Below are 15,413 nucleotides of genomic sequence, written 5' to 3' on the forward strand. Positions count from 1 at the left end.
ATTTATATTAAAATAATATAATTTTTGTAAAAATTTTAAAAGTTTGTACAAAAACTGAAAAATTATGTATTAAAAAATAATTTTTTCCATTATTTTAATTACTTTTCTAATATTTTATAATTAGCACATATATTTGTGTTTAAATATACAAGCAAATTTAATTCATACTAACCTTGTGTCTTCAGCAATATTATGTTGATGAACAGTAACTTCACTCACATCATGGTTGCATGGGCATAAAATGGACATTAGGAAGGAATCATGCACCACTGCATTGTCCACATATATAAAATATCCAGGAGTAGAAGTTTGTTGAGATTTAGCTCTATAATATGTCCTACAAGACAGTGTCTGCTTAAAACTCTCAGAGCAATTAAAAATGTATTGCATAGAATTAACTTTAAAAACAGTAACATCATCTCTAAAGCATGGAAATCCTTCTTTGAATTGTAGTCCATCTATGATTTGCATATTTTTTATTTTATTGTATATTTGTTTTTGTTTTTTCACCTGTTTAAATTTTAAATGTTTCATTTGAGGTTTCAACTTCTGCAAGGTTTTTCTTCTGTTTATTTTGAACATTTCTTGCACATTTTAAATTCCATTGAAAAAATTATATTCAACTAATGTTCAAAACTTGCAATGTTCATTTGTCAGATTTGGAATAATAGCCTGTAACTTCAGTTTTAAACTCATTTTTTATATAAGCAATGCTTATTTATATCACTAGCAATTGGAAAGAAATTTGCCAGTTGGTCATCAGATGCATTCTCCTCCGATGCTACAAGTCCGGTTGAAAGATGCTGTTCCAGAAGCATTTGAACTTGTTCTTACATATATTTATACTGATCGTATTGATCCCACCAAAAAGAGTGAGTGGCTTTCTCTTGATATGATATATTCATTTATAAAAGTTGTAACATAGTTACTATAAAAATATTTTATTTTGGTAATTAGGTGGATGGGTGCCAAGAGATTTTTCTCATGATCAAATTGAAAATACTTTAGGTAAGTTTTTAACTAAAGAAAACCTAATAAAATAATAATTTTATTTCAATAATTTCTATATTTATTTAAAGTCATAAATTTCATTTTCTCATTATTTAATCGATATTTTTATAAAAATAAATACAATAACTATGAGTTAATGCTAATATATAAATTCAAAAATTAATTTGTTATTAAATAACTATTTAAATTTTTCAAATTTTGATTTTTAATAATATATTAAAAATTGAAATTGGTTATGGCAAAAATTTATTATTAGATAAGATCTCTACTGTTGTAACTAGTTTAGTCAAGAATGAATTTTTTCAAGTCAATAAAACAATGATTAAATACAATGAAGCTTCTATTAACAGATACCTTTACTTAACAAACATTTTTTACAATCCCCAGACCCTTCAAATAGGACATCTATAATATTCACCTCTAAATAGCAGACACACTAAATAATGGATGCCGTTGTCCATTTGTCCATAAACCTACCTCACAAAAACACAGTTTTATCTTCAATATTCTGAAATAATTAATTATGTATGAAATATTTTAAAACTAAAACAGAGAATCAGTTCAAATACGCTTTCAAAAGTATGAATTGTGACCGTAGGCATTGAATAAAGACTGACTAAAAATAGGAATAGGGTAGGAGGCAGGTTGTAAAAACTGGAACAATATTCTTTATCTGTTAGAGAAGATTAATCTGGTTAACTTGTCAATCACCATTTATCATCATACATATTAACATTATTAAACTTGCATCTTTTTGTTGGAATTAAGTGTAAACTGAGAAAGCGTAAACTTTTCTGAAGTTATTCATTCATTCAACAAGAATTGTAGTACAGTAGTAACAAAAAAAAAGTTTTAAGGTTAAGACAGTGTCACAAATGCGATTTGCTGACCACTTTAGAGTGTAGGAATCTATTCCGTTTTCTCGCATTTATGTTCTTAACAGCTTTGTAGTGGCTAAAGTAATTTTTAATAAATCATTTATTGAAAAAAGCAAAAGTGTTCAAAAAATTACACCTACTCAATAAATACAAAGTAGACAAATCACTATATCAATTTTTATTAGTCACTTAGATCATAAATAACATTATAAATGCAAGAATACTGAATACATTTTTTACCCCTTGAAATGACTAGCAAATCACCTTCATAATTTAAAATTCAAACTCTTGTTGCCTAAACTTACCTTCATTCACCCTTCTGTTCATAATAACAGTTTTTTTTTGTTGTGTTATTTCTGCTCAGGTTGTTTTTGACGAATTAATAATTAATCAACATTTACATTTTGTCATAATTTTTATGTTCCATAGATCAATTTTCTGGAATGTTTACAATCATTCTATAATCGAACCAATATGCAATAACAAATTCGAATTTAAAATGGTTCAAACATTTGGTTAAAAAATCGGAATACATAAAAATATTTATAACAATGTCTGAAATGTTATCAATTTAATACACCTAAGTACTCAATGAAGACTAAATGTAGTTGAAAACAAAAAATCACATCTAAAAAGTACAGTAGAAGCCATTCTTCCAGTTAAGCCTTAATGCTCTCCCTCTCCCCCCTGCAGGGAATTTCGAAAAATCCCTCTTAGAGTACATCATGAAAACGTGCACTAACTATGTACCAAATTTCACCTCTTTAGGTTTAGCGGTTTGCTCTGGGCAATGATGAATCAGTGACTCAGTCAGTCAGGACAAGTAATTTTATATATTAATATTTAGATTGACATTCAGTGATTAACGTTTTGTAAAATTTACTGGTATATTTATGATTTTAATTTATTTACATTTATTTAAAATATATATAAAATAATGAATTTCCTTAATTTAGGAAAAGATATGCTGAGCAATAGAATTGTTCTTCTTATGATGGATGTTTATAGATTAGCTGTTCAAGTAAGTTACGGAATAATCCAATAAAATTGAGTCATTTTATACATATTAATGCAGATATATATTTTTTATTTTAGTTTCATATGAAGAGATTGGAACAACTCTGTGTTCAATATCTTGAAGCTGCAATTAATCATAGAAATGTATTAGTGGCTCTGCAGAATGCATCTGGATTAAAACTTGATTTTATAAAAGTAAATGATATTTTAAAATAAATATTTTTTTAAAAATCTAATACTATGTTAACTCTGCTAAAATGTGATGAAAAATAATTTAAAAAATCTAATAATTGTATCAAATCACTTAAAAATTCTTGACATTGATTTATGTCTACAAATATAAATGAAAACAAAAAAAATTAATATTAGTTACTGAATTTATTTCATAAATTATCTCAATATATTTATATACTGTATAAAACATTGTATGTAAATGGAGGTAAAAAAACTGTCCTACTTAACTCCATAAATCAGATTTTCATTTCTTGTGAATATCATCACTTATTTTGTAATACAGTACATCTTTCTTTATTTGATTATTTAATTAACATTCATTACTTATTAGTTAAATCTTAATTATTATATTTATAACATGATTATTTTAAAAGAAAGGTGGATGATATAATGTCTTAAACTGATTTTATGAGATTTTTTTTTATATTTAAGCATTTAAACATTATTACAGTGATTAAGAGAGTTTAATAGTTTATATATATATATGTATTTATTATTACCATGATTATACATTGAAAGGCTATTGTATGAATCATATTTTCTTTTACATAAATATGGAACTGCCATACTAAATCATAAAATTATATGTGGGATGTTTGGTTGAATGTAAAGTATATCTTCAAATAATTACTAATCCAAGTTCAAATGATCTCAAATATTACTCTACAGATATTGTTTATTATAAATTAAAGCCTCAAATTTTATCACTCCTGTTCTTACTAAACAAACTTTTCTACAAGCATCTATGAAATTTAGATTTAAGACTAATCAGAACATAGACATTATATAACTTACTTTTAAACATGCAGAAAAATATTTAAAATTTATAGAAAAATTCTTCTAATGTTTAAAGAATATTCAAATTAGAAAGATTAATTGGAAAAGTATTTTATTTCTTACACTTTATTTATATCTATATGTAGATTTAAAAGAAAATTATTATATTATGTATGCTGAAAGTGTTTAAGAAGAAAAAATCAATTTTGTTAGAAATATATAAAATTTGTATGACATTTACACAAATTATTATTGCTTTACAAAACTCGCAGATCAACTTAATCAGATTTGTGTATGTGGAGATTAGACATTTTAAACCTTAATATTTTTTTATAGATTTTATTTTTTTCTTATATATAACTAATTTATTCTTATTAAAATTAAGATTTAAAAATATCACAGATAATATATCAAAATTAAAAATAACAAATTATAAAATCTTTAAATATGCTGAAACATTTTTGAGAAAAATAATTGTTGTGAATGTTTCATTTCATTACTATATTCTCTTCTTGTTCACAGAATATTTGAACAGAACATTTACAAGATGATGATGATAAAATTTCTAAAAACCTCTCTAATATCAAATCAATTTAACTGAATAAAATAAAATAATGAATGTGAAAATTTATATTTTAAGAATTAAATTCCAATGAATTGTTAATTCTATATTTATTAATTACATATTGGTGGTTGTAAATTTATAGTAAAATATTGTCTATTTAATATTCTTCTAATAGGCAAAATTTTTATCATATCTTCTAAACAAATGAGGAAGAAAAAGAAAATTAAGATAAATTTAAATTAATTATTAATTAAACACCTTAAGAACTATTATATTATCTAAAAACACATCAGTGCACCAAACCAGTTAAACAAACAAAAAAATATTTAATACAATGAGCATTTTCATCTGTATCAATCAATAATAAGCCTAGTAAAGAATAAAACACCAAATCAAATTTTTAAACAGTTGAGGTTCAGGCATGCACCCTACTCAGAATGTATATCATAAAGAAAAATAAATGAATAAATGTTATGTAATTAATAAAATAAGACTATTTTAATTAATACGGACTTAAGAGCATACATGGAGTAATTTCCTATAGTTCAAACTGCGCTCTCCAAGCCATTGACAGATTGTCTGATTTCCTGAAGTTGATGGCAATCCAATTTTTCGTAGCCCTATAAATTTCTAGAGTGACCAGGTATTTTAAACATGCCAGATCTACTACATAGTATAGCAGTCTGGTATTATAATATGCAACCAGAATGTTATCATCACTTGTGTACATGCCAGAGCAATATTACAGAGTTTTTTATAATATAATATTTGTTCTTTGATGCAAGTGTCAAGAACCTTTGTCACTCCAATGTATATTAATGAATGTTCTATTCTTTGATCCAAGAGATTCTTGACTTTTGCATCAAAGAACAAATATAGTATTATAAAAACTATAACATTGCTCTTCAGTAAACTTCAGGAAATTAGACAGTCTGTCAATGGCATGGAGAGCATGGTTTAAACTATAGTAAATTACTCCATGTATGCTCTTAAGTCTGTATTAATTAAGATAGTCTTATTTTATTAATTACATAATGTTTATTTATTTTTTTTTATAATATACATTCTCTAAGTAGTGCAAATGCCTGAACCTTGGCCATTTAAAAATTCAGTTTGAGTTCTGTATTCATTTTGGTGCTCTGTTCTTGAATAGGCTTATGTAACCTGAGGATGTCTGATTAATACAGAAGAAAACATTTGATATATTAAATATTTTTGGTGTTTGTTTAACTGGTTTGATTTACTGGTATATTAATTATTTAGTTTATAATTCTGTGTTTTATATTTTAGTTATGTAACAAATTGTTTTTCTTTTTAAGGAATTTTGTTTGAAATTTATAGTAAAAGAAGGAAATTATAATCAAATAGTAATGAGCAAAGAATTTGAAACAATTGCTCAACCATTAATGGTAGAAATTATACGAAGAAGACAAATGCCTGTTGTAAGACCATTAATGGAACCACAATTTGATACTCCTGGTACGTATTTAAATTATTTTTGAAATTGAACTTTAATAGAATTCATATGTAAATAAATTTTACTATATTATTTAAGAATCAGTGTCCTATAATCTAATTCTAAGCACAATGACAATTTTACAATAATTCTTTTGAGATACTAACAAGGGGACGGCATGATGTTGGAGTCCCTGATTTTGATCAAACTCATTGAGAATATAGTGCATCCCCAATGATTGACATTTGCTAAGCTATAAGGCACAACACTAATATTAAAGAAGAAAACTGAGATTGAAAATTGCAAATTACTTAAAGCCTTCAGAATTTCTCTGATTTATACAGTGGCCAGTGGCTTGGTAGGGGCACACCGGTTTTGTAATCATGAGGTTCATGTTTTGAATCTCGGATGTATTAATGTATTTATTTCCTATACAAAACTATAATTTTTAATTTATTCTTGGTGTTTTTAAATTTATAATATTGTCAGAGAGAAAAACTGATTTATTTTTAGAAAACTACAAATGCACAATAAACAGGGTAATAAAATAATAAAATCCATTTGTTTCCAGTAACAAGTCAATGTCAAAAGCAATTAACAAATGCTGCCTAACAATATTTATTTAAAACAAAACATTTTCTGTATTTTCATGTACAGAACATACTTACTCTGGCAACAAAGTCATTGTTTAGCCTAAATGTGTCTATAATTGCATCTTTGTTCACTAAAGAATGAAAAGATGGCTTTGATATCTAATGTTAACATCAATAGCATAGAAATTTGTTCTGCAGAAGAATCACTGTGAACAATATTGCAAAAGATTCTTCAAAATCAAGACTTAATTGCATCCAAGGGTTCTTCAACAATTTCAGAAATTGTGAAGGTGGTAAATGCTCTGATATTTTCCAATGTGATTCTCCTTCAAATAAGTTGATGATGGAGGAATGCTTTTAAACAGTTTGTTTTTCCAGTGACATACATAAATCTTCTTATTGTGAAAATCTGAATTTATTCAATGTGCACACTGCAGAAAAGTTTATTGTTTCACATGCTTCTATGACAACTATCATCCACAAAATTGTGCTCACAGAAAGCACAGATTGAACAATATTGATAAAAATCTTTCATTAACAAAATTGGCCTTGAATAATAATAATTTTGTTTAATTTTTTTTTTATTCTAATGAAACCGTGTTGCTTACACTTTCATTTACGTGTTGTATACTTTGTTGCTTACACAGACACAATGTAATGACAACTTTCAAACACTAGGCAAATTTTTCATCTTTTTATTCAGTTGGTTAGATTTTGTTTAGATTAAATTTTGTTTAAATCTAATCCTTTTCCAAAATAAAGTACAAATAAATGTTGGTATGAATCTCATATGTACTGTACTGAGTATTTCAAAATAACTTTTAAATAAATATAATAAGTTTAAAAATATTAAGAATAAATTAAAAATTATAGTTTCATATTAAAAAAATACATTAATACCTCTGAGATTCAAAACACCAATCTCACCAACCAGCACACCCCCACCAAGACACTGGCCACTATAGAAATGAGAGATATTCTAAAGGTTTTAAGTGATTTGAAATTTTCAAGTTCAATTTTCTCCTTTAATTTTGAGTATTGCACCTTAATGCACAAGTTAGTTGTTGGGGATGCACTATAACCTCACCAATTTTGATCAAAATTGGAGACCCCAACGTCAAGCCATCTCCTTGTAAGTTAATTAAATCAAAATACAGTGGAATCCACTAATTATGATCACTTTGAGACTTTCAACTTTTGATAATGTAACCAGCTGATAACATTAAGTAGATAAAAAAAATTTGCATTATTGAATTCAATATACAGTGGAACCCCGGTTAACGAACGTCCTGGTTAACGACCAAATCGGTTAACAAACTTTTATTTTGCAAAAATTTTGTCTCGGATAACGAACGTAACGGTATTTTGTGTCAAATTTTAGTTGGTGTTAGGCATGCGCGAGTTAAGCATTGCTTTTCCGAGTGTTTGTGCTATACTTCTTTTTTCAGTTTTGTGATTTATATATTTAATCAATATGGCATCCAAGAAAGAAAAAAGTCATAGTGGCAATAGAAAACGACAACGCAATATAAACGACAATGCGCTATCGCATTTGAGAAAAATTTTGATTAAAAGAGTAAGACAATCAACTTTAGATCAATTTCTTGTTCCTTACGGAAAGAGTTTGTTTGTTTGTTAAGTTATGGCAACGCAACACTTGGGCGATCTGCCTAGGGGAATGCCTTCTGGGAGGTGTTTTTAAGGGAAACTGGCCCCTATTTAGGCGTTACAGACGTGGAGAAAACCCGGAAAACTCCACGTGGCCAGCCCGTCTGAGCGAGGTGCGAACCCACGAACGAACTCCCCGTGTTCAAGGTACGAAGACCACTTAGCCACTGGTGGGTTTTTTTTCCGAAAGAGACTTCGACTCTAAGAATCTTCCAATGAAGTGCTACCCATTATTTTTTGGAGGGGATTCCCCTTCTAAGCATTAAGGTTCGTATATCTCCACTTTTCTGCCACCAACTACAACAAACGAAGGTATGTACAGTGCTATTTTATTAAACAAAGTTTACATGTTTGTTGCTGTAATGATAGATACTACGTTTTCCTACATTTTCATCAAAGAAAATTACTGTATATTACAAATAAAATCACAAAAATTTTGGAGATTAGAACGGATTAATTGCATTTGCATTAATTTCTATGGGAAAAATTGCTTCGGTTAACGAACAATTCAGTTAACGAACGGAGTCGCGGAACGGATTAAGTTCGTTAACCGGGGTTCCACTGTATTACAGAAATTACAGTATTAATGTGTACAATTTATATTTATCACAAACTTTACAATTAATACAACATTACTTGTTTATATATGCTACATTTCTTATAAACAATTACTTTGAACTCAACAGATCACAAAATTAAACTGGATAAAATTGCAACACGAATGTTTATTCCCAAAGGCACACTTCAAGTAAAGATATACAATACATGTATTTTCTAAGAATTCTTGTCATGCCCTTACAGTATATAAAAGATAAAAGGTATGTTTCAACTAAAAGTAAGTTTTAAAGAAAAGGTCCTTTTAGTATGACTTTTCTATGAATTGTTATTGTTTGTCCCTAAGTGTAATTATTACAATTGATAATAATAGCCAAAGTTTGATTATAATAGGTGGATTATTTTTAATTTTATACAGTATTTTGGGACTGATAACAATAGCTGATTGATAATATTATCTGTAACAATAACTGGATTCCACAGTATTTTCAAAAACTTGTCCTTTTAGCCATTTTTGTTTAAAGAAACAGTTTTTTTTTTACATATTATTGCAGAACATGTACATTAGGTATATTGTAGAATACTCATATATAAAATGTAGAATACATTTTATTACCATTACTAATGAATGTTATATATTCATTTTTTCCTTGGATATTCAAGTATTCAGATGTAATCAACTAACACACATTATTCATTTCATAAATTTCTTGATGTAAAAATGACTATCTAATTATTTTAATTCATTTTAGGAACAACATTAGAACAAGATATGGAATTATTTTTAAAAAGTACTGGAAAAGATTTTTGTGATATAATTTTATTATTGGATGGCCATCCTATTCCAGCTCACAAAGCTATTCTTGCTGCAAGATGTAGTTACTTTGAAGCCATGTTTCGTTCTTTTATGCCAGATAACAATACAGTAACTGTGGGTTTATTTGCAGTAATTAAGTTAGATATAATTAATTTTTTGACAGTTTATGTAACTATTATTTTCTTTAAGTATAGATTGCTATTGGTGAAATGATACCATCAATGCAGTCTTTTAATACATTATTACGATACATTTATTATGGTGATGTGACAATGCCACCAGAAGATTCTCTGTATCTTTTAAATATATATTTATATTTAATATTTCTTAGATATATGATTAACAATTTTATAAAGTAATACAGTAGAGCAACGTTTATCCGAATCAATTGGGGGCTGGGATTGTTCAGATAACCGATTATGTATGAAAAATTATATTAACCTATCCCATGTTGAAATTTTTCTTCGTTGCATGTCGCTTTGCGTTGAATTTTCATCAATGTTAAGCCTAATGAACATTTTTATAATAATAATAATAATCATGACTATTGTATCGTTAAAAATTATTTATTTATTTTGTACAAACAAAATAAATATATTGAAAAATATAAAAACAAAAAAAGAATATACTTTAGAAGTTAATCTAGTATCAAAAAGGTTTGATTCAGCACGACACACGTACCAACACACAGTCCTCAGAAAAACACCACATAAAAGTGCTAGTGTTGCCAGCTAAAATACACACACCCAAAAAAATATATTGGAGTAGCCCAAGACATAGCCAAAGGTTGCAGTGCCACAGTACTAGCAGAAATTTAAATTTGCCGACTGGAACACTTTCAGTTAACCGACATTTCAGTTGACCGACTTTCGGATAAACGAAGCTCTACTGTAATTCAATTGAAATAAATAATTCAGTAATAAAAATTAAACAACACCAATAAAATATAAATTTATGAATTAATCACAGTAAACCCAAGAAGGAATTTATTTTATGTATATTATCAATAATTATCATTGTATGATTAACACTTCATATTTTTTTGAATGATACTTATGTCATAATTAGAAAAAGTGTGTACAGAATGTCAAAAATAATTTACAATTTAATAAATACAATTTCATTGAGATAATATAGAATTATTTTGAAAATATCCATTAATGTTATAAATAAAGAAATACATACAAATAAAATTAATGACTTGATTGATCATTTATATCATTAATCAATGTAGATCAATGATACTCAATGTTGACCCAGGATATCTTCAATTTGAAGGTTAAGACTATTTACAAAAATTACAACATTTTTTAGTCTTTTCTTATCCTTTTACACAATCATAGAAATAACAGTTAAATGGCTTGAAGAAAAATCTTCATTAAATTGACAAATAATAGATAATTAAGTTTTTCTTCAAGCTGTTTAACTGTTACTTCTATGGTTGTGTAAAAAGATAAGAAAAGACTCGAAAATGTTTTAATTTTTGTAAATAGTCTGAACCTTCAAAAAGTAGATCAATGAGTTAAGTCATCACTATACTACTACTCACCTTGATGATTCAAACACTTATTCCAGTGCTGAACCAGTTTCTGAAAATATCAAAAATCAGTTTCTGAACCAGTTTCTGAAATATCAAAAATCTCAAAAATATCAGGCTCAAGTCCCTTGAGGAAGATTTTCACTTGTACATATGGTGAAACAATCAATACCAAATGATAATGTCAAACATTATCAAAGCTGCAGAAGGCAGTACAAAGAAGAAGGCCAGGCTTGTTAAGTATTTATGTATTTTTCTTGAATGATAATGCTCACTCTGACATTGCCCAACAAACTCACAAGTTTCTGCAAAAACATCATTGGGAATAATTGAGTCATCTTTTACAGTCCCAACTTTGCAAACAGCAATTTTCACTTGTTTTGTAATCTGAAACAACATTTGGAGGACTGTTGTTTCAGTTGCAATGCAGCAGTTGAAACACATGTGAAAACCTTCCCCAAAGCATGTGGGCTTGGATTTTTCTGCAGAATGCTTCCCGAAACTGATGCATCACTGAGATAAGTGCAAGATTGGGGTCATTAAGTTGAGAAACATGATGACAGTTCATTGCGATGTATGTTGTGTTTCTGAAAGTAAATTCTTGTTGATTTGAAAAAGGACAAAAACTTTTTGAACTAGCCTTTAAATTTATTTCTTATTCAATAAGTTTTATATTTGACAATTAGTTTCACATATCATAAAATATTTTTGTGGACATTCATTTTAAATAATTTCCATATTTTATAATATATAAAGGAAACTATATATTTTTAAATTGCATGTAATCTTTAACAATATCCACCAGATATTTATTTTCAGCACCTTATTTTTATGGTTTCTCGAATAATCGTTTGCAGGTGAGCTATTAATATTTAATTATAAATTTGATAGCTTAATTCTTAAATAAATGATAAATATATAAACATAAATAAAATTAATTTGCATTAATTTTTAAATTTTTAATTAGGCTTTCTGCAAACAGAATCTTGAAATGAATGTTACCTTTGAAAATGTAATTCAGGTAAGCATATATTTTAAGCAATTAATATGTTTAATTAATTTTTAGAATAGAATAAAGTATTTTTTTTAGTTATTTTAAATTTAAAAATTTTGCAGTTCTCAAGTGATGTATTCTTTATAAGTTACAGTGGTACCTCAGGTTACGAACGCCCCAGCATATGAAATTTTCAGAATACGACATGAAATTCGAACATATTTGTGCTCCACGATACGAACAAAAACTCACCATACGACGTTACATTAGTTCTCATTTTTCATTTGTTTTTCTTACTACAGTTATTTTTTTAAATGTATTACTTGGCTTTAATTTGAGTATGTTTTTCGCGTTAAAACGAATTATTTGGTTTTACATGTAATCGTATGGGAAAAGATGATCCACCTTACGACATTTTCATGATACGATCTCAGTTTCGGAACGGATTAATTTCGTATCCTGAGGTACCACTGTATTGTATCTAATATAGTATTCTTATTTTACACAAAAGATTAAATTCCTGGATTTGCTAGTACTTATTGAATCACCTAAGTAAATGACAAATTATAGTATTTTCCAATAGGTTAAATCTCAGTTCTTATATATACAGAATAATCTTTCATAAAATGATATAAAATTTAATATATATAAAATTTTCATAAAATATAAATATTATAATGCAATTATTGTATTAGAAAGTAAATTACTTTATGCAAAATTTAATATAATATGTACATGACCTAGTTTTGAGACACTAGAATTGACAGATGTAGTAACTTTCAGTTACAAGAGAGTTTGGGCTCTGTTTATTATACTCCATGGTATGCACAATACTATACATTCTAGGTTTTTTCTTATCATTTCAGATAATTGAATTTCTACTATTGAATAAATGATTTCATATATTTATTCTGTAATGATATATGAATAGACCCATAAAAGAGATACTTGCATAATTCTGTGATTGCAAAGCATTACAGATAATTCTAAATACTTACTTGATTTGTGAAGTCGAATATTGTATTGTTAAGCAAAAGACCAGTATTGCATACAACAATGTACTGTATAGAGTGTTCATGCACAATATATATTCAAAATGCACCATTATCTTGAACACATACCCAGTAATGTTGTGAAAAAACTTTTTATTTCTTAATATCTTGTCAAAAATAAATTATATTTTTCTTCAATATATGAATATCAAAAATCTGAATTGAGTCAAATTTAATAATTTCATATTCTTTGTTCTTCAAAAACATTTTTCAATTATATTTTTATACACTATTTATCAATTACAATTATTTATCAATTTTATTCCAGATACTTGAAGCTGCTGACCGAATACAAGCAATAGACATGAAAAAGTATGCACTAAATTTAATAGTTCATCATTTTCCCAAGGTAAATATTAATATGTTTTACTTTATATATGGACAAGACAGAGCAAAATTCTAGAGGTGTACACAAATATTAATTCATACTTTCTTATATATCTATCAATAGGAAAATCATAATTTACATATAAATTTGTACAATTTTTTGCTCTTTTTCTGACATAATGTATAAATAAAAAACTTAATTTTTAAAATTATCTTTTTTTTTTACAAATATTATTTCAGGTGGCTCGATTACCCAGATTTCATCTTCTTAGCAGAGAATTACTTCTGGATATTTTAGCAGCACTTGCTGATGACATGAGTGATTCCAAACTGTGTCAGGACATGTCTTCGGCCAGTCTGTGCACAGACAGTTGACCAAATTCATTTGATAATGAGCAATGACCTTTATTTGTATTCAAAACATTGATTCTGCAACGTTAATACATTTTAAGAAATTGTTAACTACTTTGTCATCATCTGAGATTTCACCAATTCTACATTTTAATTTATAAAATATAAACTATTTTAAAATGTTTTATTTATTATTTACTCAACATTTTCATGATAGTTTCTACAAAGTCTCTGTGGATTAAATCACAGTCTTCTTCTATAAGCAAAAATCATCATTAAAATAAATGGTGCACAGACTTATATTTTGCATATTAAAATTTAAAAATACTGTTTAATTTGCAAATAAAATCATTATAATAATTACTGTAAAAAAATGTAAAAAATTAAAGAAATTAAAATTCATTTTATGTCATTAAATAGAACTTGTTTGCATATTGAATTTTCACAAAAGAATTTAGAATAGAACCAATTTAAAGACAATACTTTTCTACATAACATACGTACAAGAAAGACTTCAGCCATACACGAGGCGTTTAGCCAGTGGAAAAGAGGGTAAGGGGAAGAGGAGATAGATAGTAGAGAAAGGTAGGATCCCTCTGAATGGCGTATGTATGGCTACAGTACCCTTTGTTTGATGTTGGCATGCAGTTTTTAGGCTGCAAGGCCATAGTTCCCCCGAAGGGTCTAAAAGAAAACCTGAGTGTAGCAAACACCAATGATCCAGTGCCGCTACGAATTGCTAAGTGTAGAAGTTAGTGCCAAGTGGCTATTAGTAGGAAGACTTATAACTACTTAATGCTACAGAAACTGAACGTGAATATGATTCTTAATTAATACTACTTAACAGCTAGACAGACAGTGCGAAAAAAATGAACACGATGACAAACTAGACGAGATGAACAGACGGACAAAAGACAAACACGCAAGATCCCAAATTTTGTTTATTTTTGAACATTAGCTTACTCACTAACTAAACTAACCTACCATAACCTAGGATGAATCTAACCAGAAATCAAGCTAAGAGTCCCTAATCCAACTTGCAACTAGGACCAACTTAAACTAACCGAATTTAGAGCGAAAAGAAGATGGAACATAAGAATTAAAATACAAAGTTGAAAGGCAGCTATATACTGACAGTTGAAACAAAGCAAGGGAAAGCTAATTGCCATCCGTGTCCCCGGAGCGAATGCTCTCAAGGGCCCCACTAAGGGATATAAAAGCGAGTAGATGATGGAACATTGTATGCATGTGAATGAATTGGTGTGGGTTACAAGACCTGTTGTACCCTTCAAGAATAGCAGCTCTCATTAAACTATCCCTAATGTGATTGTACCTATTGCAGCGAAAAACTAAGTGAAGTGGTGTCCCCCTGAATACCACAATTGCATTTAACCAAGGTTAAATGGTTAAATCTATCAGGACATTCCAATTTTCAACACGAGTGTTGAAGTTAACAATTTGACGTCATAAACGACGTTCCAACTCAAGCACGAAGTGCTTAGTTCCCATAATTCCATTCTCAGCAAGATGGATTCCATTCAAATGTCTTACCAATTACCCACAATTCATTGGAAAGTAGCA

The 15,413-nt window shown here is 27.9% G+C and overlaps 1 protein-coding gene across 1 annotated transcript in view; it reads left to right on the forward strand.

Moving 5' to 3' along the window:
• LOC111628715 (leucine-zipper-like transcriptional regulator 1) overlaps positions 1-14,213 on the forward strand; it is a 75,620-nt gene extending 61,407 nt beyond the window's left edge. Inside the window, exons 19-29 of the mRNA XM_023372551.1 lie at positions 731-872; positions 958-1,008; positions 2,846-2,910; positions 2,985-3,101; positions 5,802-5,961; positions 9,507-9,685; positions 9,766-9,863; positions 11,914-11,965; positions 12,076-12,129; positions 13,423-13,503; positions 13,722-14,213. Of these exons, the coding sequence (XP_023228319.1) occupies positions 731-872; positions 958-1,008; positions 2,846-2,910; positions 2,985-3,101; positions 5,802-5,961; positions 9,507-9,685; positions 9,766-9,863; positions 11,914-11,965; positions 12,076-12,129; positions 13,423-13,503; positions 13,722-13,856 (1,134 nt within the window). The 3' untranslated portion in view covers positions 13,857-14,213. The remainder of the gene's footprint in view (positions 1-730; positions 873-957; positions 1,009-2,845; positions 2,911-2,984; positions 3,102-5,801; positions 5,962-9,506; positions 9,686-9,765; positions 9,864-11,913; positions 11,966-12,075; positions 12,130-13,422; positions 13,504-13,721) is intronic.
• The last annotated feature ends 1,200 nt before the right edge of the window (positions 14,214-15,413 follow it).

Source organism: Centruroides sculpturatus, unplaced genomic scaffold (genome assembly GCF_000671375.1).
Source record: "Centruroides sculpturatus isolate CEXI.00-Female unplaced genomic scaffold, Cexi_2.0 scaffold416, whole genome shotgun sequence".
Classification (NCBI taxonomy): domain Eukaryota; kingdom Metazoa; phylum Arthropoda; class Arachnida; order Scorpiones; family Buthidae; genus Centruroides; species Centruroides sculpturatus.